Consider the following 13368-nt stretch of genomic DNA (forward strand, 5'->3'; position numbering starts at 1 on the left):
GAGGAATCCAGCCCCAGTGCCAGAGCTGAATCAGGGAGCCCCTGCAGAGCCAGATGATAACACTTTAGCTGTTGGATTATGGGGAGGAGGGGCAGAGGGTGAGGGTAGCCAGAAGCTTGGGCCTCTCATCCACTTAGGGGCTTGGGGCAGTGGATCTTCACCGACAGGTATAGTTGTATCCAGCGTGTACAGGTAGAGCCCGAGCCCTGGGCTTGAGGTCAGGCAGGGAAACCAGGCAGATTAGAAGACATCACCCAGCAAGTCAAGAACCCCAGCTCCTCCTTCCTGAGAAACATCAGGGCAGGCCAAAGACAGTGAGCACTTATGGGTGCTTACTCAGGGTGAGAACACCCTTTCTAGAGCTTCCAACAACTTAACTCAATAGAGAGTAGTTTTCCCATTACTATCTCTGTTTTATAGATGAAGAAACAGCTGCAGGGAAAGGTTGAGTGTAGGGGACGATCTTCTGTAACTTGCCTATGATTACAAGGTTCTTTGGGGGCAGAGCCCAAATTCAAACCCACACCAAGGCCTGCCTATACTCTGCTGCCCTGCAAGTTGGGTATAAGGTGGAAGGCAAAGGGGAAAGTCAGCCAGTGGGGATGGAAGAGCTGTGAGGGGCTCAGTGGTGTCTCGGTGACCCAGGAGCTCAAGGAGTAATCAGAAAAGTGCTTCTCCAGCTGCTAGGTTAGGCAGAGATTGCACACATATACTTGCCTCAACTGGTGAGGTCTCTGCGGAATTGGGAGAGAAGGAGATATACATGAGGTCTGTAATAGTCTGTGGCCAGAGAATGTGTTCGGTGGGTTTAAAAAGTGGGGAGCTTCATCTGTCTTTGAACTTCCAAATCCAAACATAGTCCTGGGTACAAAATCATCATTCAAAAAGCATTTCTGAATGGATGAATGAATAAACAAAAGACCTGCTTGATTTTTCTCAAGCAAAGACCTGATCCCATATCTCATCTTCTTAAAATCTTCCCAACATATGCCACCAGTTGCGGGATCAAGTTCAAAAGCCTTATCCTAGAATGCAAGGCCAGCGAGATCTCACCTCTGTCCTCATCCACCACCACACCGCCCACACTTGGCACTTCCTGTGCGTACTGGGATTTTTGTTTGTTTGCTTGTTTGTTGTTTTCTCGACTTCCTGAGTCCCCATTTTCTGGTCATTGTAAACCTCACATTCTGGGTGGAGGAACCGTTCCTTCTGCACAGCTCATCCTGGGTGGAGCTGCCAATCCCAGTTCCAGGCACACAACACAGGTGGGCCGGATCAAGTCCTTTCCGGGAATTAATATAGTCCCAGAAGGGAGAAGTCTCTTTCCTCTGAGGCCAGTCTCTGCGGTGGTGGGGCAACATAAGCCTGGGGCTGTCTGTGATCAACCCCTGCCACATGAAGAACTCTTGTTCCTCCCTGGAGGGAAGGAAGCCAAATAAAGAGAAAAGCAGAAGCAAGACAGCAGACAGACAGTCTCTCTCTCTCTCTCTCTCTCTCTCTCTCTCTCTCTCTCTCACACACACACACACACACACACACACACACACACACACAGAACAGACTAAGTGACCACATCACTTGAGTTTCTTGCATTCCCCATCTTTCCTCCTGGTTTCCACAGCCAATACATTCCTTTCTGCGTGTTTGCTGTTTTGTGTTTTTGGCTTGTGAATTTGGCTTGTGTCCCCGTTACTGACTAGCATTCAGCGGACGGTTCCCTGAAGTCCATGCTGTCTCCTTCTGGCACTTTCTACAGGTTCCGACAACACAGTGCCTGCCGTACCAAGTCCGGAGGTGCAGGGCATGTAAAAGGGGCTCTTGTGATCCGTCCTCCTGGTTTCCTCGGTTCCCCTCCTGGCACCAGCATGGGGCGGGCTCTGACTGAAATGGATGGCATCTTCACTTGGCATCCTCAGGAGCCACAGGCCCCCTTCCTCTCTCAGTTCCTGTCCATTGCCAGGCAGCTCCCAGCCCCGTCAATTTGGTAGGTGGGCCGGTCCTCCACAATCCACTTCTGGGACTTTCCAACCTGTAAGTGCCTTTGATTCTATGACTCATTAGAGATTCTCATCACTCTTCCATTTAGGAAGCCCCTAAGTGGAGGTTCTGGGCTGTGTGCTCTTTTGTTTTTTGTCCTCAGTTTCCTTCCTACCTCAAGGACTATTTGGGTGGATTCTGTTAGCCGACTTTCTGGGCCAGCCCAGCTGAATGGGAGGAAGTATCCCGGCATGCCCCTCGCCTGGTAATTCTGTCTCTCCTGCGGGGTCGAGCCAAGAGCCAGAGCATCACAGACTTGGAGCTGGAGGGGTCAGACAGGCAGCCTCCTGCAGTGGCTCCTTGCAAAGAGCTGACACAGACCGAGTCTGAAAGTAGCCCCACCACTCACCAGCTAGGCGACCTGGAACAAGTGACTTCCTGAGCCTCAACTTTTTTTTTTCTTTCATTTGTAAAGTGGAGCTAAAAATACCTACGTTGCAGGGTTATTAAGAAAGGTAAGTGGGTCTTATAATAAGGCTGATGTTTAATAGCTGGGAGCTGATATTCGGGTTTTTTTTTTATCCCAACCTCCTTGAAAGAACAAGGCAGGCTTGCCCAAGGTCATGCGTTGCGGCAGTCACGATTCACCGCGTTTGCCCTGCCCGGGTTCTTCTGCCCACCCCACGCTGCCCCCACCAAGGGGGACACAACAGGCAGGCGCGCAGGAGCATGCCGGGAAATCCTCCTGTTCTCTGATCATCTCCTGAGGGCTGTGTAGCAGGGGCAGGGTGAGCAAACCCGCCCCGGGGCCACTTCCACATCAGCGGTGGAGAATAAAGGAACTTATAGGGCAAAGAGTCAAACAGAAGAAAGTGCCTGGAAAAGCTGTTTTTATGTTCACTTACATGGAAAAAAAAATCAAAGTATACAGCACGAAGATATATGCGTCTCAGAAAAATTCATCCTGATGAACCTGTTGGTTCAACGGCAGTTGTAATCCGAGAGTTGCCCCATGGAAGTCATAAAATTGGGGGTGGGGGCGGGGGGAAGGGCCACCAAGGGAAAGGTAGTTATTATGCGCTATTTCTCTTCTAGTTGCAGATCATTTGGAGTTTGCACTTTTCCAGCAAGTCAGAGTCATATAAACAGGTGCCATACTAAAATATGATTGGGTAAAAATATAAAACTCCTAAAGCACGATGGCAATAATATTTTAGAAAATAAACAATAAGGCTGGTAATATCAGAAAATCCAAATGGGGTCATTCGAGCAGTTCTGTCTGTCTGTCTGAGCAGCCAAGGACGGCTGTATATTACGGATGCATGAAGAGTAAAGCGTTCGGTCGGCACATAGAAAGGGGAACATGTCTAAACACTGACTTTGTGAGAAAACATGAAGGACACTCAGCAGCGATGGTTAAAGGAGGAAATTACTTTCTGAAGGATGCAGGGGGCAGGATGCCAAGGCCTTTGTTTTCAACTTGCTCTTAACCGTGTTGGGATGTGTTCACACTGCACGGGGTCTCCTGCAGAATCTAGCACCAATAGATGGATCAGATTTTATTTGTGATCTGAGTCCTTTATGTCTTCAGTTTGGAGTGTATTGAGGTATGTTTTCTTTGGTTGCTGTTGTGACGAATGTGTAATAAAAAACTAATATTTACAACATTTAAACCTTTTAGATTTCAGTGTCAACTCTTCACATAAGGAAAACTGGAAAACGCTTAGGAATCATTGGAAGGTCATTACTTCCTGGCATCTGTCATGAAACTGTTTTCGATACACAGAACAATGAGCCTATTAGCACAGCTATATGTTTTCTGGTCCAGAATCTTCCCTGCGCTCAGTGGGGAGGCCAGTCCCGTGACTGCCATGTCAGCCGTCCGCCACGCTTCACAGTAGTTATCCACAAGACGCACTCCGTGGGGGCTGGAGCCATGCCAAATGACCTTCTGGGGCCTGCAAAAGAATTGCGGCACATTACCTTTGAGATGTCACTTCCTCGTGGTGTACCTCACCGAAGAACAAACTGGCATAAGTCATGAATCAAGTCCAACTCTTGAGCCCTTCATGGTCTGACCCCACCACTGGGAGCCGTCACTCTTTCCGACTAGCTGAACACCCTGTCCACCAACCCCACCAGGCTCGTCCCTGTTCTCAGCCCATACTCTCCGCTTTCGTGAATCGGAACCTTTGCTCACAAGGTCCCTTAGTCTGGAGTGGCTTCTCTTTCATTTTCAGACCAGGGATTCCTTTTGGTCTTTTAAAGTCCATTAAATGCCCCCTCTTACAGGCTGCTTTCTTGACTGTCAGCCCCAAATAAGGATAAATCTTTCCTCCATGTGTCCATCATAGTATCTGTTACTCCATTTTACAATTACAGTGTTCTGTCTAGAACTGGAGCTAGCTGGTGACTGTCCTCCCCTATAGACTGTGAGCCTTGTAAAGGTTTGGGGTCATGAGGCTTATTACTATGCCTTCCAGGTGGGCATCGGGCAGACACTGAGGAAAGCTTTGCCGAGTTGTCCTAATCTCAATAGCACACATCGTGTCCAAGGACTTAGGGCACAGTTCACAGTACGGGGTTCAAGGGCCGCCAAGAACAGCATTCCTTACCACTCGCTGGGCGCCGACAGCATGCTAGCCATTCTTACACTTGTCGTCTTACGCTCACAGCAGTCCTGTGGTACGGATATGATTATCTTGCCCATTTCACAGGGAGGCAGCTGAGGCTCAAAGAGTGGAGGAAATTTGAAAGGTCCCTTCTTAAGGTACTGGCCTCAGGTCTCCTGGCTGCAAGGCCAGGGGCTCTCTCCACGGCTCTCAGCTGCCTCGCTGAGGCTCTGTGCTAGCAACAGCCCTGAGGGGCAGCCGGTAAAAGCATTCCATTGCTAGAAGGTCTCCTAAAACTGTCTATCACACCATATACCCGCTACTCACCAGGAAGGATCCGTCATCACGTCTCGGCCATCAAAGGAATATATTGGAACGTGTGTATTGAACTGACCTCCGTGGCCAGAAAAAATTGAGTCCCAATTGTTGAAAAGTACTTGGCCCTGTGGAGACAGAAATGCCACATGGAGTCACCGTGCTATGGGCCTGCTAGTGGACTCTTTATTCGTTCTTCAAGGCCGAGAGGCCACCCCATGCCAAAGCCACCAGCCCCAATCGCAGAGCCTGGACAGAGCAGGAACTCAGGAAATGTCTGTGGTTTGATTTTACAATCCATCCTTGAACCCTTTTGGTTTTATTCCTTATTTCTCGAGGTACTTTCTCTTATTATAGGTGCATAAAGGCTCCTCCCCATCAAAGCTGTGTTTTAGGTCTTTATTAATTTTTGCCTTTAAAAATTTTCTACATATATCTACACCAAACTTCAAATTTGTGCCAGGGCTTATCCAATCTGCACTGTAGGTGATACAGAGATGACTCTCTCACTCCTTTTCCTGAAGGAGCCCAGTTTCCTTCAGTTATTTGTATTCCTAGAATACCGGTCATCTGAGTGGGCGAATGTGGCAGAACAGAACCTCAGGGAAAGAGACGGAAAGGGCCAGGTGTGGGGTCCGGAGGTACCAAACTGGCGCATGGGGGTCACAGGGACTTAAGGGTCTAACAGTACCTGTGAGATACAGTGAGAGGTCAGGGTCTAGGATGTGTGTGAGCAGAAAGACGGCTGTCCCTCTGAGGCCTTAAAGGAGCCGGCTATTTCCATGGTGGAACAGGGGCCATAGAAGGCCCTGCCTTACCAGCGAAAGGGGGCAGAGAATGATCTGCCAGGTCTGGGCAACTTAGATGTGCCGAGAGGACCAAAGTAGGGGGCAGGACAATGTGGCTCTGGTTTGGGACCAGTGCTCACCAGTTCTCTGGTGCCGTCCAGCCCACGCCCTACAGAGAGCGGCCTCGGGTGGAACTGGGAGCCCCAGACTGGGTGTCAAGGACCTGACTTCTGGTTTCTAGTGCCCTCCGGCAAACTCCTTTCTCCCTCTGTGCCTCAGTTTCCACAACTGACAATGTGAGGAAAAAACAACTCCCTCTTTTATTGGAAGCATCTATTAAGATTACGGATATAAAGTACTTTGTACTTGTCTGCTCCAAGAGTTGTACCGTCCAACCAGGAAGGGCCATGGTCAATGTCAGGGAACTGAGGCACAGGGAGGTTCAACTGACCCACCCAGGCACAGAGCCCAAGAGGGACAGGTGGGGTCTGGAACCAGCAGGCTTCTGATGATGTCAGGCAGTGGCAGCTCCTATGGTCCCTGTGGAGCCCAGGGCCTCCAGGAGACAATGGGGAGATTATTTATGTTTACCTTGAGGTTCACTATTGGAAGGCTGTATCTCTCTGCTTTCCTCACAACCGTGGAGAGGTCTTGCAGATGGGAGGATAAGAAGGCCCGGTAGGTGGACAACAGCCCTGCAGCCCTAGCCTGCTGGAAGCACTGCAAATCAGCTCGAAGGTCCCCGGAGAATGGTGTGTTCAGAGCAACCAAGTGCAGCTAAAAAAGTAAGTGAGAGTTAAAAGAGTTAGAAGCAAACTCCAACCCGCATGCCCATCTCAGGTTGCTAGTGCGACCCCGGACTCCCTGGGACGGAAGGCGCTACAGGTGGTCTCACTGAGCCTCTTCCCTGGGTGGCGTTCCAGCCCCGGCCTGACCAAATCCGAGGCAGGAGAGCTCGGAGCCCAGGCAGCGGGCTTCAGCTCTCTGAACTGCTCTACACGGTGGCAGTGTCTTCCATTTAGGAGAAAACAAAACAAAATAAAGCACTTCAGAGATCTGAATCCAGTGCGCAGGCCACTTGCTGGAGCCTTCTGGGTCTGCCCTAGTTCAGCTTCCAAGAGGGTTTTAAGCCAGCCTTGGTACGGGATCCCAGAGCTCCGCCAACCAATCTGGCCTTGCCCCTTCCTCAACCTCCTGAGTAGGCTTGGGGCTGATCGTGAGGGACCAGAGGGAAAGGCACTGAAAGGAGAAGGTTATGACACTTCTCGCTAAGACTGCCGGGTAGACCCTTTTAGGGACTAGGGGTTACACCGTAACACGAGCCTGGGCAGTAGCCAAAATAAGAGTCCTTCCATAGTGTTTTCTCCCACACTTCCTCTCCCTAAACCCATCCCTCTCTCCCGGCCTTCGTGCTGTGCCCTCTAGAATACACGTGTCCAGGAGTAGCCATCTCCCTCCTCGATGTCACCTCGGGAGTGACTTTGTTCTCACCATCAGAGAGCTGGGGAGGGCTGGTGCAGACCCTGGGCCCAAGTCTCCAGAAAAGAAAAATATTTCAAAATATCTTAAACCAAAAGACATGAAATGAGCCCCGTGGGGTGAGGCAAGAGGTGGTCCGTGCTCCTCCCCCCATTCCTGCGCTGCCTCTCCGGTCTGAACATCTCCAGCACCAAGCTTCTACAGGGCCCGACACCAAGGGCCGCCATATTGGCATTCTCTGGCTCATCAAGGGTCCGGCCAGGTGGGCACAGCTCACTATGAACCACAACATTCAGACCGCCCCACGCGGTCCCTGCACGTCTCGGGGCATTCTTCTCTGTTTCGCCACCCCTTTCCTTCCCCATTTTGAAGAGAAGAGACTCCACGCATGCCACACCTCCCAATTTCTTCCTGTTTATTCATCCCTGGTTCGGCCTGTATCGCCACACTAGATAGAGGTCCAGGTGAAGCACACCCCCTGCCCCCCACCTGAGACAAGGCTTCCCCTGCAGCGCCCCCAGCAGCAGCCTGAGGATGGGGAGGGGGCTGCAGCATGCTGCTCACTCACCATGACTGCTTTCAGGCCACCAGACTTCCAGCCCCACACAAGCTCTGTCTTCCTCCCTCCCACGGATCTGCAGACCAGCACCCCAGCGATGAGGCCCTATGGTCTCATCACCCTCCAACCAGCACGCTTCTGCTGGCTAGACCCAAGGGTGGTCAGCAGAAGATGGTGTGCCCATAGCAGGGGACACCTAGGGAAGGTACAGAGGTACGTGCAGAGCTTCCCTGCCATGCCTCCAATCCTACCCATCTCCACCTCTCCTTTTTTACAAAGAAACATAAAGAACTGTCTGGAATGATGGGTGTTTCCAAATGGCGAGACTAGGGGCTTTTGTGCCCTCATGTCTGTATTTCTCTAAGGGCTGGGACATTTTTAATAACAAATATGCTATCGTTTTTATGAAGACAATACTGTTTCAACAATCGAGTGTTAAAAGGTTGATCTGGGGGACGGGTGTAGTTTTGGTAAAGTTATTGGGGATTTGCTGTTTCCTTCTCCATTCTTTTTATTTATTGTCCAAATTTTCTACAAAATACATATGATTTTAGTATATGTGCTGCCGAAGCGAGCACAATACATATGATTTTATAATTTATAAAATACTATTTAAAAAAATCCTTCAGCTGCTGCCCTAACTTCTCCCCTTCACGGCTGAGCTTTTGGAAGGGTTACCTCCACACGCTTCCCTCTTTCCTTATCTCACCTCCCATTTATTCCTCAAGCAGCTGGAATCTTGCTGGCATCTCCCCATGCCCCAGATATGCTCTTCTCTGTTTCTAAATTTGGAAGACACCGTTTTGTTCTTTTGATGGGCCTCTTGGCAGCACCTGACGCTGCTGGCTTCTACCTTGTTTGGCGTTCTTTCTTCCTCTCGGGGGCTATGGCTTCTATTTGTCCCCATGGTTCTTCCATCGGTTCCTTTTTGCTTTTGCTCCTCACACTCCAATGTCTGCTCAATGTGCAGACACTCTTTTGGGAATCCTACCACCCCCTCACCCTTGCCATGGCTTGGAGGAAGCCTCCTAGGTCTTTTATCTCCAGACCAGGCCCCCTGATCCGACTCCCTCTGGGCGGCCTCCACTCACATATCCGATGGGGACCTCAGACTCACTGTGCCCCGATGAGGTCCTGCCTGATGAGTGGCAACACCACAGGAAACACATTTCTGGTGCGAGCCCAGGCCTTGTTCTTTGAAAATGCCCCCCTCAACGCTCGCTCAGAAGAGTGGCCTTAGGCCATTCAATCTCATTCTCTTGGCTACGTTTGATTTGGTGGGGAGTGGGCAATGAGGCCGAGATGACCTAGGTGGACAACCTCTCCCCAGACCCTGAACCGAGTCAGGCAGTACCGGGCTCTGCAGCTGTAAGATCACCGGGAGCTGAGGCCATGATCAGTGCCACGGCAACTCAACGTGGCATGCAAGCTTTGTGGAGGTGACCTATGTCTCTGCGTTGGGATGGGGGAGGAGAGAAGGCAGGAAGAAAAAGCCTTGCAGAAACTGCTCTGTACTGGAGCAGACTAACAGCAGGGACAGGAGTTCCACAGGCCCAGTTGTACTTCCTGCCGTTAAGTGTCAGGAGGTTCCTGCAATTATCTGAACAAGATCTTCTCTTAAGCTAGTAAAGGAAAAGAGTCAGAGTTTTAATTCTGGCAACAAAATGATCCTTGGGAAGGAAACCAGCACCACTCCATTATCCAAGCAGAAACTTGGGCATCATTCCTGACCTCCCTCATCCTCACGGCCCCATATCCATACCAGGGACCAAATCTGTCACTTCTGCCTTTTTATTTTCTCTCCAGTCTTATTTTTCTACATGTTCACTGCTGTGATCCTGGTTCAAAGAATACAACAGCCACCTGTCTTTGGGCCCCTGGGCCTGTCCCTGCCGATCCATTTGTACACTGTAACCAAGGTAATTTCTGAAATGCCAATCTTAAGAGACCCTGTCCTTGTTTAAGACCCTTCAGTAGCTCCCCATTGTCTGCTGCAACAGGTCAAAGCCCTTAGCTTGGCTTACAGGCCCTTGATGACAAGCCCTTGTCCTCTGCAGACTAAACTTCTCCCTTCTCTGCCTTAAAACCTGCCTCTTCAGCCAGACTGAAGTACCTGCCATTACAGTTACGCGAATGCCCATGCCCAGCACTCCCCCTTGACCCCCGCTGTTCTAAATCCCCTCTGCCTTGAACATGCCCACTCTCTCCCTCCCAGCTGGCTTTCTCCTGCTCTCAACTTTCCTTTAGGTCTTAGTTTAGAGGCTCCCTCCTCTAAAGAAGGCAGAATTCTTTGACATTCCTCGTACCACCAGCACCCTGTGTGCACCTCGCCTCACTGACCTAGTGTAACTACCAACTACTGTAACTACCTGTTTGCCCCTCTTGCTAGTCTCTATGCATCCTGAGGGGAGGGCCCATGCTCTAAGCACGCAGCAAGGACACACTAGACACGCATGCAGCATTTGCTGGGAAAATGCATGAACTGTACTTACTGCAGGCCTCTCGTAGCCGACACTTGAAAGCGGCATCAGCGGAGGTGGTGGCTGATGTGGCTGTTACATAAAAGAGGAAAACAAACGGTCCTGAATAAGCATCCAATCTGTTCTTCAGAGTGCACCGAGGTGCAAGTGTGATACTTCACATAGTCTGTCATTGTCTTCAGGCCACTCTTAACTGCCGGGAGTTTCATGCCCCCCCCACCCCCCATGAAGACATGATCCTCAGGAAGGGAGGGGATATTCTCCAATCTTTTACAGAGAGCACTGAACCGAGGAAGCCGAAGACCTGTGTCTTAGAGCCAACTCATCCATTTCATAGAGCAGTCAGCAACTCAGAGCCTCAGTTTCCTGAACGGCAGGGTGGGGATAGCAAGACCTGCCTCAAAGGGTTGCTGTAGGGCCAAAAAATGGACAATGGACGTTGCCAATGTTCTTATCAGGCAAAGAAGTCTCAGAGTGCAAAAAATAAAGGGCTCTTCTAGATCGCGTATGCCAACCATGATTTCACAGGGGAATAAACTGAGGCCGAGAAGGGTTGGAAGCCCATTGCCCAAGAGGATTCAGCTACGACACAGAAATAGCAGGTCTCCAGCCTCTGGGTCCAGTTCCTGCTCTGCTCTCCTGTGAGAACATTCTGTTGGCACTTGGTAATTTCTGGCCTTCTGTCAAATCCTAAACCATGCAGAGGTGGCTGGCCAGAGTTTGCAGAGCTTGGTTCTGGACACCAAGGGGGATTTCATGGATGCTGATGAGCGAAGGAGCGAGAAGTAAGGCAGGATGACTACTCACATTGCTGGAGAGCGCAGGGGGTGGTGGGCTGTCAGCGGGAATGGGGATCAGTTCTCCTAGCTTCAAGAAAACAGTACATTAAAAATGAAACATCCACTAGAGATTGTTAGCCTATTTTCAAAACAGGAAAAATGGCATTTCCAGGGGCGGTTTATTATTTTTAGAGGGTATGTGGAGGCAGTTTGTTAAAAAGAAGCTCAAGAATTAACCTGTAATTTCTTCCAACCATCTCGGACCCGAATGAAGAACTCAGTGCTGTCTCTCAGGTAGATGAACGTCCCTTCAATGACCAAATGTGCTTTCTGCAGCATGTCATCCATGGTGCTAAATGCCGTGACCTGTCAGAAAATTTTCCATTCCCAACAGTGTCATTATCGTTAGAGCGGTGGCACGATTTGAAAAACCGGCTGTCGCAAATTCAAACAGGAGTCATCCCCTGACAGCCACTGAAAAGGCTCTTTGTGCCTTAGAGACATATGTAACTTCATTCATAGCCAAAGGACATTCTTTAGGAGGAAACAAAAACACCAATTGGTTTGGAGCACAAATCTGAACTGTAATAAATCAATGAAAACAGGAAGATGATATTCTAGGAGCACAAAGACAGTTAGAAACTGTACACAGAGTTGTCTTTCTTGGGTCTTGGTATTAGCAAAACCATGGGTACATTTTCCCACTTGCATCTGTGTGAGCCACTCGGTGGCCATGACGTTGTTAAATGTGTTTAACTCCTGCTTGTCCTTAAAGAGTTTCGAGTTTGTTTTAATTTGGAATAAGAAATGCAAGCCGGTGAGCAATTCTGCTTAGGTTTTGAATCTTTTTTGCCCAGCTGGGTAGTTGTAATATTAAATACATACGAGAGGCAGAGGGGGTCTGTAATTTCTCCGTCTAGAAAATGGACAAAGATTAGCTACCCATCTTGGCAAATCCAAGAGCAGCCACAAAAGCTACCAAAATCTGCTGAAAAGCATCACACCTCTGAGAAATATTGGCCAAGAGAGCTTTTATTTTTCATCTCAACTGAGAAAGATCATAAAAAGTTAATTTTCACCTAGCCTTGAAAATAATGACTTTGTGCATTGAAATGGCTTAGACATCCCCCAAAGGTACCAGATAGCAACATTCTGTCAGCCGCTAGCTGGTTTTTTTCTTTGGCAGCCACATTTTCCAACTAAAATCCAGCCAAGATCCCAGAGCATTCCCAGGACTCCTGACATCTGTGTGAGGTGTTTGTCCCTCTTCCTGTGCATAGTAATAATCTCAGAGTGCTACACTCTGCACCCACGGTGTGCAGGGTAACAAAGGTACGGGAAATATCCCTGGGGAAGGAGCAAGAAGGCGGAATGACCCAGGGGAGATCTGACCAGCAATGGGGCCTTCTGGGATCCTGTTGATACTCTGGTGCCTATGGTTTCGGATGTAATCGAATTGGTTCTTGCGACAGCTTAGTCAATTAAGGATTAGAAGGGTGGAACCGAAGTCATAACTGAGTTTGTATTCCGTATCTTTGTACTTGGTAAGTCACCTAAAGAGATCATATATATTCCCTGTGTGTGGAATTGTTCCAATTCTATGGCCATGGAGGCCTAATTCTTACCTAAATGGTGTGCCAGCCCCTACACACTTATAGCTGAAGTTCTAAGGAAACCCACCCAGAGCAGAAGGAGGAACACGCACTGATAATAACACTGACCAGATTTCTGGATCCGGGAAGCCCTGGCTGTCCTGGAGGGCCGGGTGGGCCCGGAAGGGCCACAGCTAAGACAAAGCAGAAAAGAGGAGTTACAAAAAGGCACCCTCTCTGGAAAATGGCTCCAGTGTCGGCTGGCCACAGAGGGGAGCACTCACAGCCCCATTCAGAGCGCCGCAGAGCATTGCGCCTTGCAAAGTGTACCTGGGGGGCTGTGGGCCCAGCCCGGGACTCAGCCACAGTGACAGGTTTGGGAAAGAGCAGGGATTCTTGACCGTAGCCCTGGATGAAACCACACTAGGACTTTTCAGTTTTGTAAGTGAATGAATTCCTGTTGTTTTTGTTGTTTGTACAGGTCAGTCTGAGTGGAGTTTCCAAAAATGTCCTGACTCATGCAAGTTACCTCAGCCTAGAGACAAGCAGGGAACTGCTGAACAGAGGAAGCAGGCTCAGAAAGAGGAAGAGAGGGCGCCTGGGTGGCTCAGTTGGTTGAGCGACTGCCTTCGGCTCAGGTCATGATCCTGGAGTCCCGGGATTGAGTCCTGCATCGGGCTCCCTGCTCGGCGGGGAGTCTGCTTCTCCCTCCGACCCTCCCCCCCTCTCATGTGCTCTCTCTCTCTCTCTCTCTCATTCTCTCTCTCAAATAAATAAATAAAATCTT

At 49.7% G+C, this 13368-nt stretch overlaps 1 protein-coding gene across 2 annotated transcripts in view; it reads right to left on the minus strand.

Annotated features, from left to right (window-relative positions):
- Positions 1–3635: 3635 nt before the first annotated feature.
- COL15A1 (collagen type XV alpha 1 chain) overlaps positions 3636–13368 on the minus strand; it is a 101669-nt gene continuing 91936 nt past the window's right edge. For both annotated transcript variants that reach the window (XM_073876669.1, XM_073876668.1), the window contains exons 36-42: positions 12711–12775; positions 11227–11355; positions 11018–11077; positions 10223–10282; positions 6284–6469; positions 4917–5032; positions 3636–3935 (exon numbers count right to left, since the gene is read on the minus strand). In XM_073876669.1, coding sequence (XP_073732770.1) covers positions 3722–3935; positions 4917–5032; positions 6284–6469; positions 10223–10282; positions 11018–11077; positions 11227–11355; positions 12711–12775 — 830 coding nt within the window. In that variant the 3' untranslated portion in view covers positions 3636–3721. The remainder of the gene's footprint in view (positions 3936–4916; positions 5033–6283; positions 6470–10222; positions 10283–11017; positions 11078–11226; positions 11356–12710; positions 12776–13368) is intronic.

The sequence above is a fragment of the Callorhinus ursinus genome, unplaced genomic scaffold, assembly GCF_003265705.2.
Source record: "Callorhinus ursinus isolate GAN/ISIS: 27379988/994484 unplaced genomic scaffold, GSC_fseal_2.0 scaffold24, whole genome shotgun sequence".
Taxonomy (NCBI): Eukaryota; Metazoa; Chordata; class Mammalia; order Carnivora; family Otariidae; genus Callorhinus; species Callorhinus ursinus.